The 25,064-nt window shown below is 34.7% G+C and overlaps 2 protein-coding genes across 4 annotated transcripts; one reads left to right on the top strand and one right to left on the bottom strand.

The window, feature by feature from the left end:
• Nucleotides 1-15,031: 15,031 nt before the first annotated feature.
• Nucleotides 15,032-19,068, top strand: LOC110738335. Its single transcript, XM_021918700.1, has 2 exons — nt 15,032-16,397; nt 18,482-19,068. Exons 1-2 carry the CDS (start codon nt 16,122-16,124, stop codon nt 18,605-18,607), a joined length of 402 nt encoding a protein of 133 aa, XP_021774392.1. The 5' UTR covers nt 15,032-16,121; the 3' UTR covers nt 18,608-19,068.
• An 85-nt stretch (nt 19,069-19,153) lies between these two features.
• LOC110738334 (pentatricopeptide repeat-containing protein At4g20740-like) lies at nt 19,154-23,872 on the bottom strand. 3 transcript variants are annotated; one of them, XM_021918696.1, is made up of 4 exons: nt 21,466-23,872; nt 20,109-20,239; nt 19,906-20,002; nt 19,154-19,793 (listed from the first exon to the last, which is right to left on the bottom strand). In XM_021918696.1, the coding sequence occupies exon 1, from the start codon at nt 23,650-23,652 to the stop codon at nt 21,478-21,480; it is 2,175 nt and encodes a 724-aa protein (XP_021774388.1). In that variant the 5' UTR covers nt 23,653-23,872; the 3' UTR covers nt 19,154-19,793; nt 19,906-20,002; nt 20,109-20,239; nt 21,466-21,477. The 3 variants fall into 3 exon arrangements, with proteins under 3 accessions (XP_021774388.1, XP_021774389.1, XP_021774391.1); XM_021918697.1 differs by having other exon boundaries at nt 20,109-20,226; XM_021918699.1 differs by having other exon boundaries at nt 20,109-20,216.
• Nucleotides 23,873-25,064: the final 1,192 nt, after the last annotated feature.

The following is a 25,064-nucleotide window of genomic DNA, read 5'->3' as shown; positions in this document are numbered from 1 at the left end:
ATGGGAAAGATGAAGAGTTTTGATTAACTCATGGTAAACATGAACTGGTGAACATTCAGTTTCTCATCTCCATTCATTCAATTTTCAATTTTTTTTTTTGAAAGAATTAGTAAAATCATAAAAGGAATAATATCAATAAAATCAGTTTAAGAAAACTAAAATCATTTCATCCCTATCAAAAGTGTTTGACATACTAAAAAAAATAATATTTTAAATCCAAAATTCCTCCTTTAAGAAAATAATAATACTCCCTCCGCCCACGATTATCTGCACCAAACATCCTTTTTGCGGACTCCTAGGCAAAATTTTTAGTGGAGTTTAATTAAGTTTGAATGGGTTTAATTAAGTGGGAAAAAGGAGGGAAGAAGTGGTCCCTTATTTTTTTTGTTTTTGGGTGGGTTAAAGTGAGTGGGAAAAAGGTGGAAAATTGAGGGTCCCCTTTTATGAGTGGGAAAAAAGTGGAAAATTGAGTGTAATTAAAAGACGTTAAACAAAGTTAAAAAATAAAAGTAAGGGTAAGGTGGTCTTTTTACTCTTTAAAATTTACTAAAAGAGGAAAGAAAATAATTTGTTGCACATAATAGAGAGCAACCATTTATGACAAATGGTGCAGATATTTGTGAGCAGAGGGAGTAATATAAATAACATAAAATTACGGGGTATTACACAAGAACATCAAATGATGGGTTTTTCATCATATATTACATTGTTATCATTGTTAGATGTTAAAAAAAAAATTAAAAAAAAAACACTAATGATGATTGCGGTTTTATATACTTTCTCCGTTTTTCTTTTATTGCACCATAAGGACTTTTACACTATTCACATAATCTTCTTTGACCATATATTGTGATTTATCCGTAATGAAAAATATAGTCATGTGGAATCTAGTTAGATTCGTTTCCAAATGTATTTTTCAAATATCAACTTTTTATACTCCGTATTTTCTTACAAAAGTGTAATTAAAAATATTAGTAGCCAAACTAATGCATTGGTAAGCGTGAAACCCTTCATGGTGCAATAAAAAAAACGGAAAAAGTATCATTTAACCACTATCATCATTAGTGGTTTTATTATTTATACCGCCATCGTTAAAAGCGTTTTTACTGCTTTAAAAACATTTTAAACAAATAAAACTAGTATATGATCCTACGTGAACAACATTTTTGGAAAAGTTTAAAATGGCACAAATGGAGAATTTTATTTTATTATTATTATTTTTTTTTGCAAATAAGCCATAAGGACATTACAAATTACAAATAAAATAAATTGCACAATGTCAAGACCTCCCCAAATGAAGATCTAATTATTTTTATTTATTTTTATTCTTTTATTTATTTATTTTTTTGGGAAGAAAAATGAAGAACTAATTTCATTTAAGCAATTTCTAACCTTTATTTTCATACTACCTCTGTTTTTTAATATTTGCATCACTTTGACTTAAATTGTTTACTACTCCGTTTTATAAAATGAATAATTGTTATTGTGTAAAATATCATTGGATTAGTTCCAATGTTTATTTTCATAATTTAATTTTTTTTAACTAATATACAATTAAAGATAGTAATGATCACAGTTTTATCTCAACAAATATATAGGTCAAAGTAATCTATACTTATATATTAAAAAGCGTTCCTACAAATGTCTATGTGCCACGTCATCCCCCCTCTCTATATGCCACACCATCTTTACTCAACTAGCGTAGGGCCACATCACCACTTATCAATGTGTCATCACCACTTAACAAATTATTCCACAATTATTAATAAAAAAATTGTCGGATTTTGAACACTGTATCTTTAGGAATGAAGCCAAAACTCCTAACTATCTTAGCCAATACTCATTTCATGTCATATATTTAGATGAATACACTCATATCTCCAAATAAAATAATAAAAAGACCAATAAATTAAAGCAATGTGGGCCATGCAGTCATTGTACTTTAGAGTTTATTACACCTGTCCAAATATTCATTCATTCTTTTCTTACCAAAAATTAAAAGAAAAAAATTGTGGATCATAGGATTGCATGTTCTCAGCTTCAAAGGGATGATGAAACACACATGGTGGCGGACGAAGCAACGAGCAATCTATTATCATACATATATGATGATCGAAATTGTAGTTACAATAAGATTCGGAAGAGGGTTTGATTTCTGATTGGTGGTTAAAAATCACCAATTTAATTACCGCCACCATGACGGCATACCGTCAGAAATTTTCCGTTGAGGTAGGCAATTATAAAGACCCCTTAATTCTCCCTTAATATAGTGTAATTGAGTATGCAATTATGGCCAACCAATTAATTGTAATTCTTTCATATTCCTTTTTTCATTTGGTGCCATCAATTCAAAATTAATTAAAATCCAAATAAATAAGATGTAGAGTTTGTAACTGAAATGTAAATTATACAATGATTTTTAATCTGTTTTCTTCCAATTTCCATAAGGCTTGCTTATTTCCCTCAAATGAAAGGTTATTAGCTTATTAGTGTTGTAATACCCTATTTTTATACATACTTTAATTTAAATAAGTATTTTCTTAAAAGTATTTAAATAATTCAAAATGAATTATTTAGGGCTTTTCATTAATTTAAAAAGAATGATTTTTATTAAAAGTGTATTTTTAATTATTTAATAATCTGAAAATATTTTAATTTATGATTTGGAAATATTGGGGCATATTATTTTATAAAAGATAATTTTTAAAAGTCAAAGTTTTACAGAAAGTCAAAATCCTAGTTTGAGTAGGAAAGGGATTATTAAGGGTAGTAAGTAGGAGGTTGTGAAAGAGGGTATAAATACCCATCATTTGCCTAAGGTGGAGTGCACCCAAAGATAAATTCTCTCTCTCCTCTTATTTAATTTTTCCCCTTCCTCTTTAATTTATTTATTTAATTAATCTATTTATTTATTTAATCACCACCACCACACGGTGGGCGGCTGCCACCACCACCACCACCGTACCACACACCACCACACGGTGGCTGGCTGCCATCACCACCATAGTCGGCCGCCGCCGCCAGCACAGGGACGGCAGCAGCAGCTGTGGGCGGTGGCGCCAGCCACCTCCTTTGCTCCCCTTTTGCGTTCGTGTGTTATAAATTAAAAAAAAACTTTCTTTTTAATTTTTAATTAAATCTAACTTTAATCTAATTATTGTTTTTGGGTTTAGTGATGATTTTAGGATGTTTAATAATAAGTATTTTGTATATTAATTTTCAGATTTGGTTTTAAATTAAAAAAAAAAGCCCCAAGTTGAAAAACCTAGATTTCTAAATGAATGTCTATTGATGGAATTTGATTGTGGTTAATTAAAATTAATGTTTTTAAACTAAATTACAGCAATTTTATAAGTTTTAATAATGCTGAAATTTTAATATATAAGCTATAATTAAGTTTCTTGAAAGGATTTTTAATTACCCATTAATTGGGAATAAAAGTAAGGGTTTTAAATAAAATTTCAGATTATTTTAGAGGGTTTATGAGTGATTTAAAGAGAGTATATATTGCTGGAAATTTGTGTGAAAGAGGTATTAATACTTCTTTATAATTTTGGTTTGTAGGAGACTTCCAAGTGAGTGATTTTATTTAGTCGTGGCGATTTTGAGATCATATTCAAGGTACGTTCGCGTACTTGGTATTTATTTGAATGTGTACTATAGAAGCATGATAGGCTTTGATGAATTAATTCCAAGTAGTATCATGATAGGTGTTGATTGGAATTTGTGATTGAATTGATGTTATTGGTGAATGATTTGTGATGTATGAATTATTTATGGTGAATTAGTGATTGGAATTAATTATATTGGCATGTTGGATATGAACCATACTTTTATTATTAGCATGTTAGAGAGCATGTTTAATTAAATTGAATGTTTAATTTGGTTTGGAATATGAAAAGGGAATTTTATTATGGTTCATATAATTTTTTCTATTGATGCTTTAAGCATGGGATTTGAGCTAATAAGTGTCTTAGTACACAGGAATAAATTTTATTGCGGTGCTTATTATGCACTTAAGGTGTTTCTAACACCGAGGGATAGGATTTGCGGCGCATTATGCGTTTAAGGTGTTTTTGACACTGAGGTAAATTAAAAAGGGTTCAACTATTAAGTTTATGTGGACACTAATTATTCAAGAATTAAATTGGTATGTTTGATTGCTTGAATGATTTATTATGATTGATTGTGTTATGGTTTGAGAGTCATCACCGAGTTTAATAATATGTAAACAACGTAAAGTGAAAGAGATTACACACCAAAACTCTTAGAACGTATATACCTTGAGTATGAACATATGAGAGGAGTTATGGGGTTTTATATTTTACCACAACTTCTACTGAGAGTATAGGACGCTGTATTTTCCTTTTTATTTATTATTATGCGCTAGACGTCCAGTCACTTTCATGTGACATTTGCCTACCCAGTTAGCTCCCGGTGCAGTTTACCTCAATTTATTTGAGGCAGGGATTTGGTTGATGTGTAATCAAAATTAAAAGAACATTAGTATTGGTCTAGTTAGGTGTTGAATGTTTTGTATGCTTGTAAACAGGTGCTACACGGTAAGTTGTGTGATGTTAGGATGAAAGCATGTTAGTGTGTTTTATTACGCTTATGTACTCAGCTTTGCTGATTGTATGTTTGTATGTTTGTTTGACCTTGTCTTTACCTTGGCCCTACGACGACCCATTTCTAATGGCAAGTAGTGGGCACAAGTAGAGAGAAGCTTTTCAGGTGATGAAGCATATTCATGAAGGGCATGAGTGAACACTGAATCATGCTTAGTTCTCATAGGAATGTGATGTGTTTTATTTGTTTTGAATAATATTTAATTTATTATGATCATGAGACTAACGCAAAGGTTTTAAATATTGCTTGGGTTATAAGGGTATACAATGGTTCTAAGTTGTAGGTTGACTTCGTTTGACTTAGTTTGAATTTTTAAGTTTACTTGTTTTTAAATGGTTTTAAAAAAAATAGTCTTCCATTGTGTGTGAGTCTTTGATATTTGCCTTAGTCGTTTTCACGGTGGCGGTAATGTCTTAGATTTTCCTTTTTCGTATTTTAAAAGGGGAAAAATGGGTATTTTAACGTAAGGAATATCTAGGGTGTTACAAGTGTTCCTTTATGTTTTCCCGTATAAATTTTGATTCATCAATTTAATCAATTTTTTTAATCTTCAATATCTAATTGGTTTAAATATAGATTTTGAGTCTTCAAAACTTATAATTTTTGGTGTATATATTTTTTAGCAATGTATTTGTTAAGTAATACTAAGATAGAAAAATAGATTACTTCCTATGATGATTCATTTATTTTATCTTCTATTCCAAAGCTGCACTTCTTTCTGTGATGTGAATAGGCCTCCTTCATTTATTATGATTAACCTTTGATGTAGTTGTCTTTGAGGATTGGGGTTGTATGTTAGTAGGGAGGTTGAGAAATTACAATGTTGAGTATTGATCTAGTGTCTTGAGGTTTTTATTCTTTCTGAAAATTGTGAGTTTGTTGTGAGATTTATTTTCCCTACTTTGGTGATTAATAAAAATTAGCTTAATGTAGTCGCATTGACTTTTCTGAATTAATGTAAAATATGCCAAATGTTCCATGAATGTCTTGGTCAATTGCAAGTTCTACTTTGTTTTATTTCTGAATTATGATATGAGAGGACAAGGTTTTGTAGACATATGTTAAAAGTTTATCGTGAAAGCTCGATAGTATTGCAATCATTAAGGTTGAAGTTCTTTAATTAAATGGGAAGATGTTTGAAAATTTTCGATGAGTTAAGGAATAAGACTGGATATGTTGTCGAACTAAAGTAATTTAAGTTAAGTGAGAGGATTCTGAGCTGGTGACTAATTTGACTTATAGTATATAGTATTTTGACAGAAAAACGCTTTATTGGATATAACTAGGTGAAATTGGTTCAACGTCATATGACTATGTAAAATTTCCTTAAACTCCAAAAAAATTGAATTTGTTTAGGGACTCTATTATCTCCCTAAAATAATGAATCTGTATAGGGACTCTGTTATCTCCAAAAAAAATATATTATCTCCCAAAAATAATGAATATGTTTCCCTTTCTGCATTGTAGGGACTCTAGTCACATATTGAGCAAAAGGGGAACTTGGAATTGGATTGCTCATCTTAAAGGTAGTTGCTTATATACCCAATTCTTCTCATGTGGTCTTATATATATAAATCATAATTAGAAGTATGTGTTTTCTTTGTTATCCTATTTGTGGCTACATATATCTATCACTCAATGTATATGTGCAGTAATAAAAAAAAAGGACAATAGTGATTATCTATATAAAACACAAACTACATATTTTTAATAGAATTCTAAATTATTCATAGAAAATTACATATATCAGTCCTGTGTTTTATGATGTATGGTTTTTTTTTTTTTGGTGTTTCACCCGGTTCACCCTTTGTGTTTTATTTTGTATGTTATAGTATAGTTAAATATACTAAAATTTAAGTATGACATGATTGACATCAGATCAATAGTTGAAAGTTTGTCTTTGATAGTACATGAATACCATTATAATACATGAAAGCATTATTTTAAAATATTCAATTAAAATCTAACTACTATGCAATCTGACAGTACCTGCTATGAATAATTCTACTAAATTATTCAGTATAAGTTTTAGTTCTCTGCTATCCAATATCATAAGTTGGTATGGTTTGCCACCGCTGCTATATTAACAACACTATAAGAAACGAAGACAGCAATATGTCGTGATTTTAAAGCTAACAAAAACAAGTGGTGGAACAACAACAAGAATCCCAAGCAATAGCTCAAAAGATTTGCAAACTGCAACAGAGCACGCAGCACAATCAGCCATATACAAATTAAAGGAATGTTATAACTTTGAAATAGCTGATTTCAACTTAGAAGGCATTCGCAGATAAAGGAAAAAACGACGCATAGCACACATCAACCGAGTTAAAGAGGAAATGAATTTCGAGACTTTGAAGCACAATTATATGGATGTGTGTTGGGAGAATAGAACCCTAAAAGAAGAGCTACGAAAAGCCAAAAAATTAGGCGATGTTTTATACTAGGGGGTTAAATAACATATTTTGAGTTACTTCTTTCAATATTTTAATAATTATTGTATGATAATAGTAAAAAATATATCTTGCAAAGAAATTTTTCTGGAGTAAAATAAACATGTTTTTAATTTACTTCTTTCAATATATTTTAATATTATTGTATCATAACATTTAAAAATATACCTTGCAAAGAAATTTTTCTCAGACAAATGTAAAGTTTCAACAAACTGTTTTTGCTTTAAGGAGAAACACATGGAAAAACAAGATCAAGCAAGGTATAGAAGGCTAATGCGAAGATTCATCCTTAAACAAAGGAGAAACAAGGCTGGAAACAACAACCCATCCAGTAGAAATGCTAGATTTGCCCAACCACAATGTATGCCAGTTGTTTGGCCATAATATACATTGACCTCAATGATGAATGCAGTACAAAGAGCACACCAACCACAAACAACCAGAGGTTGGTAACACCAAATTTTTTTTTTCTAAAGATAACTGATTTTTTAAGGACTTATGCATGTTGCTTACCTTATTAAAAAATAATTAAAGGAGAAACAAGTGCACCAACCAATACACATATATTGAAGACATACAACCCACACCCACATCTAGGCGCAAATGAATTCACTATTGCCATTGAGGCCTACCACTGAAAATGGAGAATCTAACTCCATACCTCCCCAACCCAACTTAACAAAAGGTAATTTGATTTTATATACTCTAATTTTACAAAAAAATTTAACCAATAATTGCTACATATGTATATTCAACAATAACTCAACAAATGCTGACCAAAGGGCACCTTCAACACCACTTACACTTCATCAAAGTAAGTTTACAACTACCTCATTTATATAAAAACCTATAATAAAACACTTTATACCTAACTAATTCACTCCTATATGAATTCTTAAAAGGAAAATTCACAAAACCCTGGAACTTTAGTGGCCCAAAAAACATGTGTCGAAATTGCGGTGCAAAGGTTTGGATAGAGGAAAGAGTTAAGAGAGGAAAGAAACATGACTACCCGAAATATAACATATGCTGTCAAAAAGGTAAGGTCATACTCCCACTGCTTACAGAACCACCAGACTACTTAAAGTCGCTTCTCGATCCTAATAATGGGTCACGCTCATCAAGGTTCAAGGAAGCAACCTAGATTCACCCAACTCTATGTGCACGACACTGACAATGAAGTTCAGAATAGAATTAACTCACTGGCAGCAACCAACCTTGACCCTGACATGGTTGATGGACTTTCAATAATGTTATACGAGAACAATCAACTTGCAAAAGTGTTCAAAATGGCCAGGGAGCGATTATCAAATGTTGAAATGCAACCTGTTTCAGTTCGCCTGATTGGAACACGTTCAAAGGATGGTAGACAATACAATCTACTATCCAGTAATGAACTTGCAGCTTTGATTGTGGGAAATGGAGAAAGTGAAGGAGGTCAACGGGATGTCATAGTTGAAGAAAAGCGTCATGGACTACGAAGGATATCTGAAAACCACCCCAGTTTCATGGCTTTACAATATCCGCTTTTATTTCCATAAGGAGAAGATGGCTATAGAATTGACATCCTACACCGAGATACAGAGTAAAAAATGCATAATATAAAAAAACAGTCACAATGCGCGAATATTATGCTTTTCACTTGATGGAAAGATTAAATGAGGCTCACACTCTCATTCTTTGTGGCCGTTTGCGCCAAAAATATATTGTGGATGCATTCATGCATGCAAGAAGTGAAGTTAGATTATGTTCGTCTCAACCAGCAAACAATTAGAAAAGAAGTGTTGTGTGGATTGACCGATGTTGTTTCTCGAGGGGACACATCTCCCGCTTCAATAGGATAACGGGTTTTTCCTTTCGTCCTCCTTCACTGCTCGGCCTAGATACATGGTGGAGAACTACCATGATGCAATGGCCATTTGCCAATGAGCTGGACCACCAGATCTATTCATAACGTTTACTTGTAGAGGCGTGTACCATTACATAAGCCATCTCTTTGGCTGATGTTCCTCAATAACAGTATTGAGCACCCTACCTTAAGATGTATTTCATGGTTTGGTACACCCGGGAATTGCAAGGTGTTTAGGAATTATATTGGGTACAATGACTCCACATTTCTCCCACATCTAGTAGTTGGGCATATTTTGTCTGCACTCTTGTAGATCCTCTCCTCCCCTTGAATAATTTGTAAGATATGTCCATTTATTTCATTTTTTGTAGCGAGTATATAGCCCGTTGTTGGAGATATTTCGGGTCCATGTGCTTATCGAGGATTTCAGGGTACACTTCCTCCACCAATGTTACTATTGGATCGGCACCTCCATTTATTAATAAGTCAGTTGGAATATCTATCCACATTGGTTCATCCTCACCTTATTTTGCTGTTGCTGTTATTTGGCCATCTCCCATGTCTAATAACCATTTGCTTAAAGCTGCCAGGTCATGTATGTTTGACTGACGTAGCCGCATATTTGTCTTCAGTGTGTGTATAATACAGTGTGGCCAAATGGTGTTTGTTTTGCTCACAGATGCATCTACAATGTCTACTCGTCCCCCTTTTGGAATAACAGGAAGTATATGTCGGAAATCGCCTTTTAATACAACAGTTTTTCCACCAAAAACTTTATCCTTTGAGAGTTGCATTATATCTCTCAAGGTGCGGTCTATTGCTTCAAATGCATGTCTATGGACCATAGGTGCCTCATCCCATATTATAAGCTTAGTTTTATTGATTAACTCAACAAGGTCAGACCCCTGTTCAATGCTACAACAAGAATTCTCATTTAAGTTCACAGGAATCTTGAACCTAGAATGTGTTGTTCTCCGCAAAAGTAGTGTTGTTATTCCTGACGATGCCACTGCGAGGACTATGTGTTCTTATGACCGAAGCTTCGATATTAAAGCTTTCCATAAATAAGTCTTTCTAGTCCCTCCACTACCATAAACAAAGAAGAGTTTACCTGTGTTATGGTACACCGCTTCAAGAATGTTATCATAAACATGTCTCTGTTCAGTATTCAATCCATGATCTAAGTCACATGCATTGTGAGCCAACGATTGTGTGTCGTAGTTTTGTTCTTCTAATAACATTCGGTTTCTAGATTCATGTAGTAAAGCTCCATCTGGTAGCGGTATTTCGTGGTAATTAATGCGGCTTCTATTCTCTCTATTTAAGAGTTGTCCGATCTCATATAGAGCGTAGTTTCGAAGTTGCTCTTCATTAAGACTCAAGTTTGAAATACCTAGTCTTTGGCGTTGTCTGTGAATTATATCATCTAATAAGGCTTCCCAATGCTTTTCCCACAAGTCTTTTGGGTCTGAAACCTCACAAAACAGTAGTATTGTAACAAAGAGGTTCCGTATTTGTGTGCCAGTAGCCCATACAACTGCTTCATGTAAACACTCATGCCATTCATTATCTCCAGTTAGAAGTCCAAGAGCATGGCATGTTGCCTTGTATGTTGGATGTATAATTCCACTAACTGTCATGATGTCTTCGAAGCATGTCGCACCTTTGACAATATTAAGCAACAATCTTAAATAATACTTCTCTCCGGACGCTGGGTAGGCAAAGTAAATCCTTCCAATGCTCATCCCTATCTTCCTTTTTTGCCATTTTTTCTCATCACTCGACCACCTCCACTCTGTAGGGAAGTCCACATATGTCAGGTCACATGCTTCTGCATACAACTTATTAGCAGTCATCCACTCTGTCAATGTTGTTTTCTTCTGCTCTACTCTTTCCAAGAAATCATGGTGCTCATGGTCTTCAAAAAGCACATGTTGTTGATTTTCTAGGCGGAACGTAAGTCTTTGTACCTGGGGATCCTTGTATTGGATGATGAATGCAAATATTCGCTAGCAAGCTTCAAAGGCGGACACATATCTACATTTTAGATAATTCTCTATCTCGTCTACTACTTTGTCCTCTTCTGTTTGAGCGTGAAACCCTTCATTTTCCCCTCTAGTCTGCTCAATCCTTGCAATAGACATGTCTGGACCTTTGTTCATGTATTTGAATAGGTATTTCAGTGACCTATCTTTGTTGCAGTATTTAACATTTATGTGGGCTTGATATTTGATAACCAGGTCGATGTTGTAGGGTATGACAAATCTGTTATCCAATACCTGTTAATTTTTCGTTCTTGTTCTGCCATTATCTCGTCTTCTGTAAATAGGGTAGCCCTCATCATATCATTTAGCATGGTTGCTCCTTCAAAATCCTTTGGATAGTGTTTTGAGCGCTTTCCATCTTGCATGCATGGAGACCTTTGATTCATTGCCCTACAAGGTCCATGCATCATCGATTGGACGACAATTTCGTAACCAATTAAGTAATGATCCTTGTCTAGGAATTCTGCAGAAATAATTTTATCGATGTCTTCTGGAATTTGGGGCTTATCATCCGGATGCAAGAATAATAGGATGTGCGCATGTGGTAGTCCCTTTTTTTGAAATTCAATGGTATATACCACTGCATAGGTAAAACAAAATGTTAGCTTTCAAATTACTCAGAATTAAGGTTAAGGTACTACCTGCTATGTCCTCCCAAAATATTCTCTTGTAGTCAGATCACGTACTAATTCATCTAGCTTGATTTTAAATGCGCGTACCACAACATCTGGTCGGTCTTCTGAACCTTGACCTGGTATGTCTGCTAAGAATTCTGTAATTTCTGATTGTAACCAGATTACAAAATAGAGTGATTGAAGCACGGATTGTAACTGGAACAAATGCAGGAGACCTGGTTTGCATACCACGTGTGGAAATGTCTCAATCAGATACAAAATGGCCATTCATCCTAAAGCGTCGGTAGTTCCCAGTCAAGGTTTGCTTTGCAATGATAATCAACAAAAGCCAAGGGCAAACTTTCGATCACGTTGGAATATACTTACCAGAACCAGTCTTTTGCCATGGGCAACTTTATGTGGCTATCTTAAGAGTCACCGCAAGAAAGGGACTCAAAATATGCATCCCTAACACAAAATGTGAAGAGGGCCAGATTGGGAAAATAAAAAATGTCGTGTACAAAGAAAATTTTAATGATCTTAGCTTCGAAAAAAATGTATCTGTTAGACATAGGTTTAACAGAAAGCCTTGACTTATCAACCGTTAATAAAATCCTATTTAAACACCATGCTTTCTCTTGCATAAAGTTTATTTCTTGTTTAATATTATTCAAATTTTTATAATATATTACATGTTTCTTCTATGCTAAAAGCAACGACAATTTTTTAATTCAGTCATACAAATGTTATGTCTAACAAACTTATGTGCATGTATTGTGTGCAAAAATGGCGAAAGCACAAAACATTGCTGAACTGAAGAACGCATTAAAGGCTGGACCACTGCTAGCTCGAGTGATAAGGACGTGGGATGTAGTATACAAATTTAATGACCAGCCCACTTCTTTTGATATGCTTCTCTTGGACAAAGAGGTAAAAAAAATTACTTAAAAATGTCAGCTACATTACCTATCAAAAAAATAACAACGAAATATCTACATAAATGCAGGGAGGACTTATTCAGGCCACTATGAGGAAGGACTTGCTAAAATCATACAAGGAGGAAATTATAGAAGGAAAAATACACACCTTCAATAATTTCAAGTAGCTAAGAACAAAAAGCTTCACTGCCCAATTAAAAAGGATCAGATCATAAGATCATTCCTTTCACTGTTGTGGTACAAGAAGAAGAAAGTGCAGCTGAAATCCGGATGAACAACTTTCAAATACACCCCTTGACCGATTGCAAGAACGAAAGAAAAAGACAGACTACGCCATAAGTAAGCTACCTTACATTAAGTGAAATAAACTTACATTCACACACATGCCATACAACATCTACAATATATATTTTCCTACTTCTTAATCATAGCATAATATTTTCCTGTAATCATTTCAATCTGTGTTTTAAAAAACAAAAACAAATTTATAGATGTTGTCGGCCTACTAACTAGAGTGGAAGAGAAGACATGGGTCAATGTTGGCCAACAAAAAACTCCATTAAGAAGGATACACATTGAAGACTAATGGTAAGAAATTACATTACTTATTACAAAAACAATTATGTATATGTATGTCAGTCTAGTAAACTTCACGCACATAACCATGCAACAATGTGAAGGTCGTGGTCACTAGCTTTATGGGGAGCAAAATCTGACTTAATAAGCACTGAGATAACACAAGATCAAGATGGCTGCAAAGTACTCCTCATCACCTCTACAGAAGTCACCATGTACCAATGTAAGAAAACAACAAAGAACAAATTCAAAACTCCAACATCTACACTACAAATAAAACATTCCTACTGCTCAACCACAATAACATAATCCTAACATGTCACATGCAGGAAACTACCAGTTGAGCTCAACCCATGCCACAAAGATACACATCAACTTGCCAATTTCTGAAATAGAAAGTTTCAAGCAAGGGTAAGCAACTTTTACATTGATATAAATATAGAAAATTAAAAAAACCAGAGATCTAAACACAGGACATCAATCTATCAACAGGGCTAACATGGTAGAGCCAAAAACACCCATAAAACAATTAGAGGCAAAACCACATGAACCAGTTGTGGAAGCCATGTTTGAAAACAGAAAAAGGATTGAAGATATTCTACAGTTGGATCCACAAGAAAAGGTAGCGCCAATCACTAATTTTCCCATACATCTATGTTTCACGGATCCAACATTTCCAGAAATAATAATCAGTCCCATAATAGACTTTACTAAAAGAGAAGAAAACCATTACCACTTATTTTCTTACTACTTTATGCTAAAGCCACACATAATCCAAGTTTACTTCTTGCAAACATGTTAAAAAAATTTTTCACACATCACAATTTATGGCATGATAGTTTAGCAGCATTAAAAATATAATGTTGACTTCGTACGTATGTTTATTATCATCACGACACTTAATCTTTAACAAATGAAAATATGTTTAAACAAAAGCAAGGACACTTTAATAAAACTGAACATACTACCCAACTACTATATTATTGCAGGAGATGTTTACTTGTAGTGCAACAATAACAAGCATTCACGCTGACAAAAAATGGCATTACAACTCCTGTGCTGCATGTAAGAAAAAGATAGATGAGACTTTTTATAGCTCAAACTGCGATGATATAGTCAAATACCCTAAGACAAGGTACATCAGAATACCAACCACACACTCATTTAAAAATAAACAGATAAAATAATCTTGCATTGTAACAACCAACACAACTCGCAGGTACCTCTTAACTATTGACATAGACGATGGAAGTGCATGTATTCCAATGGCTTTGTTTGATAAGGAGGCTGAAAAAATTGTGGGAAGTCCGGTCCACAAATTAATGGAACTCGAGAAAAAGGTATGACTCTCAACTTACTAACAACAACTACAATATAATGCCTTTAAACTAAGATGACCATATACAAAATGTAGGAAAATGACAAAGAAAAGGTGTTAACGTTGCAACGATTAGAGCATTGTGCTGGCAAACAATTCGTTTTCAAGGTCAAGCTAAGCACAAGAAGTAACAAAACTAAACTCATTTGCCAAAAAACATACGACATCAACTACAAATTAGAAAAAGCTTACCAAGAGCGACAAAACCAAAGCCAGGTGTGTTACAACACAAATACCAATGGGACTGCCTTAAACTAAGACCTAGACACTACTAAAATATATGCATTCTGTAGGAAGCCATCATACACCAACCACAACATCTAGAGGATGACAACACAGGAAAAACTGAAACACAAAGTACTCCAAAGAAGAGGACTCGAGATGAGATGTAAGTCAAACATCTCAAAACAGTGAAAATCAGTTACAAAAAAAAGACCCACAAATAATGAAAAACGTAATCTCTAAAATACAGGGATAACGACAAAGAAGATGGAGCATCAACAACCCAGGCAGTTGTAGCAGCTGGACAGTGAAAGGAACAAAATAGGATGCACAAAAAAAAAAGGAAAATACAACAGCTACAACTTGGAAGAAAAATTAGAGGAAGCTAATCAACAACTTGCAAAGAATGAAGTGTTAAATATTGATTTTCAATACTCTATGTTCGAAGCATAATCTTTACCAAATTTCAAAGGCAAAAATAATGATGACCAAGCCCTTGGCACGAAAAAAAAAACTTAATCAAAGCGGTTGCTATTGTCTTTCAACACTCTTTGTCAGAACATAATATTTAACAAATTTCAAATACACAAAACCATGATGGACAAGCCATTTGCTCAACAATAAAATTAATTAAAGCGGTAACTTAGGGCATCGCACGGGTGACACACTAGTGCAATATTAAAAAACAGAGGGATTATTGATATCCATCAACGCACACATTACATGCATATAGAGAATTTCCCTTGCCTAGTTAATATCCTATATAAACAAAATATCACCTCACATGGAGACTATTTCCTTCCCTCTCCTCCCCTCTCATGGCCATGCCGGCAATCGACCACCTTCGCAGCTCTAAATCGGTCGTTTGACCGAATGAAAGACACCCTAATAGACTAATAGCAAAGTGTGTAAAGTACATGGACCCATACTAACCCCTTAGCGAAAGACATTTGCTCGTGCGGGTGGTGCTCGCGGTGATGTGGTGGTTGGATGGTGGTGCTAATGGTCGTGCAACGATTGGCTGATGGTGCCAGTGGTTGTGTGATGGTGCTAGTGGTTATCCGGTGGTGCGGCGGGTGGTACTAGTGGTTGTGTACTGGTGATAGAGGAGCGAGAAAGGAGGTGTAGCGGCTAAATTTACAAAATAATACTTGATGTAAGCAAGTTGTTCATTATTCATATAAGGTATAAACTAGAGGTGTCAATTATCCGGATTGAATAATGTCGAGTCGAATTATATCTAATTTCAATCTTAAATCATACTAAATTATTTCGATATGTCCATACGAGTCGAAATCTCCTCATTCCCCTTTACTCTATTTTTTTGACACACCCTTTACTCCATTTTGAAACCGCTACTATCCTGCTATATCCTGTACACAACAGACACCATATCTAATTATCTATCCACTCAAAAATGGCAACTTTCAGTACTATTCCCTCTAAAACTCTCTCTTCCTCACATCATCAACCACTTCACGTCGCTTTTCCGACATCTTTCCGACCTTCGCCAGTTCGATTTCCCGGCGAATTAGACCGCCGGCGAATGAGAGGCGTCAGTGTTGTTACTCGCGCAGGCCCAACTACCAGTCAGTTCATCTTTGCTTTCCTCTTCCCATTCTCTCTTCTCGCCATTACTGTCTTCACTGCTTTTCGAATTGGTGATAGACTTGACCAGAAATTCCTTGAGGAGGTATATAATTTTAATTTACTACTATATGTTTATGTTTGTACAATTGCATAATAAATGATAAATTTGCTGAATTCTTGCTTCCTATGTGTTTTTAGTAGTGTTATTTGTTTTTAGGAAATGGGTTTATGGTGAAATTAAGTGGGGTTGATTGGGTTGTGGTTTATTGAAATATTCAGGTGAAATTATAGCAAATTGTTGCCTTTTACATAAGGGAGAAAGTGAATTTCGGAGTGGTTGGTAACTAACTTGGTATGATTATGTGACGTAGACGGGATACCAAATCCCGAGACTTTAATCAACTAAGCTAGTTGGCAAATTCGTAATGTCCATGTTAACCGAACAATTTCGTACATCATGACATCAGGTTGCTGTATTGATTGGTCTGATCAAGTCCTCAGTGGCTTTGTTGAAGTAGTGGGAGGGTTGTTGTTTATGGTAGTTAGAACAAGTATGTGAAAATACAGTACTTTTTTAGAAGTTGTGTGCGCTAAGGTAAGGTTTTCAATAAAAAAAAATCCTTTGATAAATTGATTTGAGTGAATAAATTAAGGGGTAAAGATTGAAATATTTGATTTCTGTACTACGGAGTACTCACTAAATATATTGTTCGATACAATAGTTGTACGGAGGTTCTAATAGAGAAAGAAGAATGAATCAAGGCGAGGAGAAAGGTGTTTTTGAAGTTAGTCTTGCTTGCAAATACGACATGTCTTCATTGAGGCAATAGTGCATAGTTTGTTCTGCTTTATAATTGACAGTATCTAGTACTTGGTCCATATAAGTCTCTTGCTAGTTTCTGGTCAATTTCATAAGAGTACCATGACAGATTAAACTTCTTCCCAATATAATAATAAATAACCTGGTAAAGGGTTCGTTGTGACTATTGAAACGAGAGGGCTGGAAGTGTATATACATGGCAGGGTTTGATGAACTTTGAAGTAGTAATTGACCTGGTTGTTTGATAGCCATTTGATAGAGTAGCATGTATAAACTGTTGAGGAAGTAACACTATTCTAGTTACTAAAAACGTAGGTGAGGGTTTACATGTTGGGTTATTAGTGTAATTATATGGCTTTCAGCCTCAAATGGCTCCTAGGTTCATACCATTCCGTACCAGTTAGCTTGGAAAAAATGGTCGTTTATCCTGTTGCTGAAGTATTGAAAAAATTATTGTGTTTTAACAAAATAAATCGGGACAAGTGGATGCTGGGAGCCTGATGTATTCTCTTGATTGCATGGATCTATTGAGCTACAATGGGATGCTTTAGGAATGTGGGGGGACATTTAGAATTAAGTTGAGGATAAAAAGGGTCACTTTCATTGTATAGATTCAGACCGTCCTATGGTTGGAGTCAGTTGGACTTAATGATATGTATCTTTAAGTACTAGGTAGAGCTGACAAAAAAATGGAATTATGTTTTTAAGCTGCTGTGTTACAAGAACTTGGGATGAAAACATGGGGATTTGATGATTGGCAGTTGACGTGATTGGGTTTTTGCTGCGTAAAAAAAGATGTGCTGCTAGAATGCTCAGCTAAGACTGTCGTTGTTTGCATTGACTTATAGTGTTCGAAAGACGACTGACTGTGGCTTACTTTGCACAATGATGCTGAGCGTTGTTGCGTTGTTCAGTTCTTGCTGTCAAAGACTGCAAAGTTGAGATAATATAGATTAGTCTGCTTGCATCAGTTGATTGTGATTGTGAGATGGAATACAACATTTTCCTTGTGACTTTGTCTTGATTAGCTCAGAGTACATGGGTATCACCCCTTCTATAAGCAAAGTTGCCAATTTATAGTTGTATGCATTGTATGCTTTACTGGAGGTATTTTTCCTGAATATGAACTATGAAGCAGGTTGGATGTTTAGTGGCTTCTGATTTCCATTCTTATCAATTTAATAGAAGTAAATGCAAGACATTGGAATCAAGTACAATTATCATGGAAATTGTATGGTTAGTTGATGTATATCTTAATTTGATTCTTGAGTTTTGATGATGATATTGTGATTTTGGTGAGATGCATTTGATACTTCTTGTCCTGTTATTAGCCTTCTATTTTGTACCTAATTGTACCTGTGTGACAGCTTGCCATGAATGAAGCAATTAGAGAAGCAGAGGAAGAGATCGATGATGCCACTGAAATAGTGATCCCAGAGAAAGAGAAACCTGCACTTTCTCGAGCTCGCAATAGGCCAAAGCGTGAAGTTTGAATTCCTACATTCTACGTGAGATTGCTATTACGTATTTTTAGGGTAGATCTTATTTAGGCATCTTCACCAATCACCACTGTAATTGCTCCAGTCTTTCATGAGATGAACTGAATGCACCGTAGTTTGTATAGCTATATCGGTATAGTGGGGACTATAATGATGAATGCAATAGTTAACGTAGAAGTGGTGGAATCTGAAAGAGGAGTTACCTTTGTTTTGAAAGAAAAGTTGCCAAATGGAGCTTCCTTTTTCTCTCAAAAAACTGAGGGACCATGGAAGTCCTAACCTGCTAGCCGAGCACACAACTACCTGTTCTCATTCAGGCAGTGTACTCTGATCTTTGTAATTGTGTATACTAATAATGAAATTCTGTTGTAATCTGCATGGATACAATTTCTTTTATCTAGCCTTAGTTTTCCAAATTCTTTTGGATCTTCATTTATAAAACATCTTTCATCCTCCTTTTTTTGGGCACCTTAATGAATATTGGTGAAGATGTACAAGGATAGTCATGATACAATATAAAGAATTACAAAAAAAAAAAAAATTGAATCATCATGGCAGCGAAGGTCACAGTAATTGAATTTCTCAAACTTCACACCTCATAATCAACGATTTCAGAGCTTGGAATATGAAGGTAGGATGGTAAGCCTCTTTGAATTACCCTTGTTTTACAGGTGTAGGCAGCAATATGATTCCATAATTCTAACCAACAGTTAAATTTTCCAGGACAGAAGAGTTGTATTATTATTGTAATAGCACAAGTAATTGTCCAGCATTCCAGCAGTATACAATCTGGTTTATTTAATGTCAACACCAACAGCTAAAAAGAAATTCAATGTTTACAATGGAACATCTGAATCCTTCTCTCTAATCTACAATTTAGCTACATGACTATTAATGAACGCCAACAGTAATGCTCTCATAAGACAAGTACACAGTAGTGACTACAAGAGATATATACCACGGAACTAAATCAAGGCTGGATACTCTTTAACGTGTGTAACTGAGCAGCTATGGCACTCAGCCCCATTTAGATTATTAGCAGTGAAAGCATGCAGACGTATTTCCATTCTGAAGCGTGCATACTGCGAATCTTCTAAGAAAGCTTTGACTGAGTAACTATCAACAGATCAGCTTAACCTTTGGCACCCAAGATTTAGGTTACATTACATTGGAGCATGACCTAAGCAAGCAGAATTCAATAGTGAGTTCACTTGACTAAAAAGTCGTTTTTGACCTAAGTTATATATTTGTAAAGCATTTAAAAAAAAAACAAGACTCAGAGGCGTGCATACAGCGAATCTTCTAAGAAAGCCTAGAATGAGCAACTATCAACAGATCAGCTTAACCTTTGGCACCCAAGATTTAGGTCACATTACATTGGAGCATGACCTAAGCAAGCAGCATTCAATAGTGAGTTCACTTTATTATAAAGTCGTTTTTGAACTAAAGTAATGTATTCGTAAAGCACATATAACAAAAATAAGACTCAGATCACCTATCAGTTGGCAGCAGTACAAATTTTCAGCTTCCACCTGATCATTTTGGTACCTTGTTTCCTGATGTTTAACCTGAATATTGTATCAGTTCCAGCTCTGCGCCTCCTCTGAGGCCATCTTTGAGTGTTTCCTGCAACATCCTTTAGTTTCTTTACTCGTTTATATTAGGCTATAGAAAAAGAACATCCAATACTAATAAGTCCAATGTACTTTTGGATTCAGAATAATAGTTCCCTCTGAGTCGGATTTTGTTATTTTAGTTCCCCACACAAAATATTCGACTTTGCACTTACACTTGACACCACAGAATTTATAATGTCAGGAACCAAGAGTGAGGAATGTATGCAGGTCAGTAATATTATGTTATTGACAAAGACACCACAGACATTTTATTTTGTAATAACATTCAAAGGTAGATGCTACTAAAAAAAGGAAAACAAGTTCAATTAATATGCTCTGAATCATAGACACACAGTTTGACATGCTTCATGGTGTTTGAACAGCTTTTGACTTAAAATTGCAAGTCTGTGTGTGTGTGTGTCCGTGCCTGTGGAAATTGACACACAAGATTCTATTTCACTGGCATAAAAAATGAGCATATAAAAAACCTGGTTTATTAATATAAAGCCCATTTATTTCATACTTCTAGCTAGTCTTTTTCTAAGCCATAAACATATACAGCATATTATCAACAGGGCCACAAGCACATCAACCATTTGGAAAAAAAATAAAAACAGGCAATGGACAAACTGGAAGATCATAGCTGCAAAAGACAGGATTCTTTTCTTTCATACATAAAAGGTGAAGTGCTTGTCAGAGCGTCAAGCATACAACAGCTTACAAAAGCTTCAAAAAATAATTTGAAGTCTTGAAGAAACAACGCTCTGTTGCTGAACATTTGGAAATAGCACAATAGCATAACATCTCTGCTCTCTAAATTCTCAACCTATCTCCAAGTGTCAAATTACCTAAAATAGTTCTAGTTAGTGGTACATGGATCACAAATTTCCTGATTCCTGACCACCCAATAATCCCAATGCTTCAACGTCACACATGTTGCAGAATTCCACGAAGTTTTGCTGAGCATGTTAGCCATTACAAAATAATTCGACACGGCAATTTTGTTTCACAAAACTTTCATTCTCATTCCTTTTGTATAAAAACTATATTTATATCCTATAGAAAATATCCACACTTCTCCCATTTTCTCCCCCTTACATATAAAATAATAGTAATGCCCACATTGATTCCATCAAACTACAAAGAAAATTCTTTATTCAGAAATAAATTTTGTTGAGTTCTATAGTTCAAAAAGGAAATAACTAATACTGTTAACCATTAGATGGAAAACATTACCTCTGTTCACTCTTAGCTTGGCAGCAATGTAGAGCCTTTTGATTTTAATTTGGACTCTAGCCCAAAGAACTTCAATCCTGACAGGACCAAGTCCGCTGTTTTCTTCTTCATGTGTTCCATGAGCATGTCATCATAAAAAATCACATTGGCTTCGGATATATATTTTTGTTCCTTCATACTGGAGAAAACCTTCCTAGCCTCCTCCAATGTCCCATGCTTGCACATTCCAGAGATAACAGCACAATATATAATTTCACTAGGTATGCCTCCTTGGTGTAACATTTCATCTACTACTTCAATGACCTTGTCAGCATCATTCGATTTGCAAGCATGGATAATGCTTAGAGTGTATTTGAGCTCCATAGGTCCACTGCTGACATTACCTAAGCAGTCTTGGACTAGAGAAATCGCTGCATCAATCTCTCCTATTTTGCAAAGCCCATTCGCCAAAGAGCAATAGGCTGCAATGGAAGGAATGGAGCCCATCTCCTTTATTTTATTATACCAAAGACACGCCTCTCTCACATCCTCAAGATCAACAAGACACATGATGGCATGACTATAAGTTGTTGAATCGGGTGCAAAGTTTGAATCTTTCATTTCCTCAAAGAAGGACAATGCTTCCTTTGGTTGTCTAACCTTGTACAGAGCTCCCAAAAGAATATTGTATATCGACAAACTACAATAACCTTTATTTTTCAAATCTTTGAATACTTCTAAAGTACAAGGCAATCTCTCATCCATTTCAACCATCAGAGAGAAGAATCCAGAAAGTCCATCAATAACCGGTGATCCTAATTTTTGCATCTGGACAAGCAATTTGCAGTAATCATCCATTTTTCTTGATTCTGCATAAGATATCAACATTGGATTCACAGTTGCAAAGTCTGGTTGAAGACCCTCATTAACTGTTACTTGGAAAAGCTTATAAGCCTTGTCAAGTTGTTTCAAATTACATAATCCTTGTATTAAGGTATTATAGATTGACAAATCTGCCCTATATCCAGAATCCATCATATCCTTTAACAGGTCAAGGGCTGAACCAACCTTGCCATCAGCCACAAAACCATCCACCAGTGCACCATATATAGCTCTATCAATCAACTCTCGCCTATTCTTCATACCCTTAAATAATTCATAGGCTTTATCCACACGATTCCCTTTACACAAAGCTGAAATCAAAGTCGTATAAGCCATTGCGTCAGGCAAAACCTTATCTTTCTCCATTTCATTCCAAACCTTCAAGCACCCATCCAAATTCCCCTCCCCCACTAAAATCCGAATCATAGCCGTGTATGCAAAAACATCCGGCTTTAACAAACTCCTCATTTGTCCCAAAAGCTCCAACATCTCATCAATCCTCCCACCTTTGCACAAACCCTTGATCAAAATCATGTAAGTTACAGTCTCCTCCACCAATCCATCCTTCTTAAAATCATTATAAACCAACATCGCCAAGTCTAAATGACCCGTCTTAACTAAAGCATCCATGATCCTATTATACAAAAAAACACGAGGTTTGACCTCGAATTTCTTCATCTTCTCATACACATAATACACCCTAAGACCCCTATTATTATCAGCATGCATTCTAATCAAAATCTCAAACTGTTTCTCACTAGGTGGTCTACCCTGCATATGCATCAGCTCAGGTATTTGATCAGCAGCTCTAAACTTATTCAATCTATTCAGACAATAAGCAAATGCATTATAAGAAAGATAAGTATGTTGATAGCCCTTTTGTTTACCAGCCCAATGAAAGAACTTGGAGCAAATGTTGGGGTCATCCTGCACCTTAAGGACCTCTGCAACCATGTCCGGGTTAACCCGGCGAAGCTTCGAGAGATCAGCAATCACCTCTGGGCCCCACCTCTGGTGTTTCCTGAAAGAATCACAGATGAAACGAGCAATTGGGGATAATTTCTGACCAATATGGAAGAAATTTTCAGATGGGGTTTTAGGTTGAGAGGGTTTTGAACCAATTTGGGAATCTGGGTCCCAATTTTGAAGGTTAAAATTTGCGGGTTTTTGAGATTGATGGAAATTAGGGTTTAAGGAATTGAGGGAATTAGGGTTTATGGTTTGGCGATTGGAGAAGAGACCACCATAAACAGTGGGTCTGTTCTGAGAAGGCTTTCTTCTGCCATAGAAGAAGTAAAATTTGCTGGGTTTAGCAGGTGGTGGCATTTTAATTTTGGGTTTGATTTCATGTAACAATGGCTATCATATTTGAATTCATCAGTTAACAATTTCATTCAGATTTCCCACTCTGTTTTCTCCTGCATATGCCACCATTTTGTCTTAAAAGGAGGAAGCCAAGGAAGGGGAAGCCAAGGAGTATCATACATAGCCAACAAAGGCCAATATCTCGTACGAGTAATTAAGTTAAGCCATGTTCAATTCATCTTATTTTCGCTTTTGTTATAGAGTACATTATACTAGTAAATTAAAATTAGTCTTAGTGATTTTCTGTTATATTTGTTACTTACAGTTAATGAGTTTTAAATTAACTGAAATTATTTTTTACCGAGTTAAAATTATTTTTACTAAAATGAAATCATTAACTACAGTGAAATTATTTTTACTGAAATAAAGTTATTAATTAAAGCTGAAATAAATATTACTTCCTCCGTTTATATTTAGTTGACGCGTTCAATTTAAGCACATATCAAGAGGAGAAGAGAAAATGAGAGAGAAAGGTAAAGCAAGTGGGGTAGACTAGTAAATGCAAAGTATAAAACTTACCCAAAAAGAAAACGTATCAACTAAAAATAAAATTCCTAAAATGGAATACGTGTAACTAGAAAAAATGGAGGTAGTATCGTTTTAAGGTGAAAAGATCTGGGTCGTAGTTTAATTATTGGAATAACAAGTGAGTAGTAAAAACATGTTTGTCTACATTTTTGTTTTCCGAAGAGAGATTAGTGCTTGTTAATTTAGAGATGAATTTCGTAACTAGTATAATACCCGTACAATTGTATGATTTTAAATTTTTTGAATTTAGTTTACATTAAATTATTCAAAAATTTAAAATGGTATATATTGTTAAACTCCATTTGGTATATATTGTTCTATGGTACCATTGTAATTTTGAGTTATTCTTTACTATAGCATTTCGTTAAATAAAACATTAGCTTGGGAAAATTGTGGTCCTTTATTTTTAATTCCGACTGCAAATTTTGTTCCTTTAAGGTCATAATGACCCCCTAGACTTTAACTGAACATTTTGCACGAAACAGATCAAAATATACAAATCGAGAAATTTTTCTTGCACAAAAATTGAGACATTTTTAAGCCTTTTTTTTTTCCTAATTTCGACCTCAAACTTGAACCTTGAGGCTGCTAAGGGCTAAAACATCCTCTTAAAACCCTAATCGATCAATTTTTATGACATTTAAATCGAAGAATACATAATATGTTTGATGGAATGCTACAGTATAGAATAAATCGAAAGCATAGTGGTACCATTTTGAATAAAAATAAAAATAGGGTACCAAATGAAAAAGTTCAAAAACTATAATGGTACCAAATGAAAAATCCCAAAAAATTAAAATGTTAAACTCCTTCCTTATAAATTACATCTCATAATAGTAACAATA

Source organism: Chenopodium quinoa, unplaced genomic scaffold (genome assembly GCF_001683475.1).
Source record: "Chenopodium quinoa cultivar QQ74 unplaced genomic scaffold, ASM168347v1, whole genome shotgun sequence".
NCBI lineage: Eukaryota > Viridiplantae > Streptophyta > Magnoliopsida > Caryophyllales > Amaranthaceae > Chenopodium > Chenopodium quinoa.
Note: the sequence above shows the minus strand (reverse complement) of the source record. Positions and strands in the feature narration are given on the sequence as shown.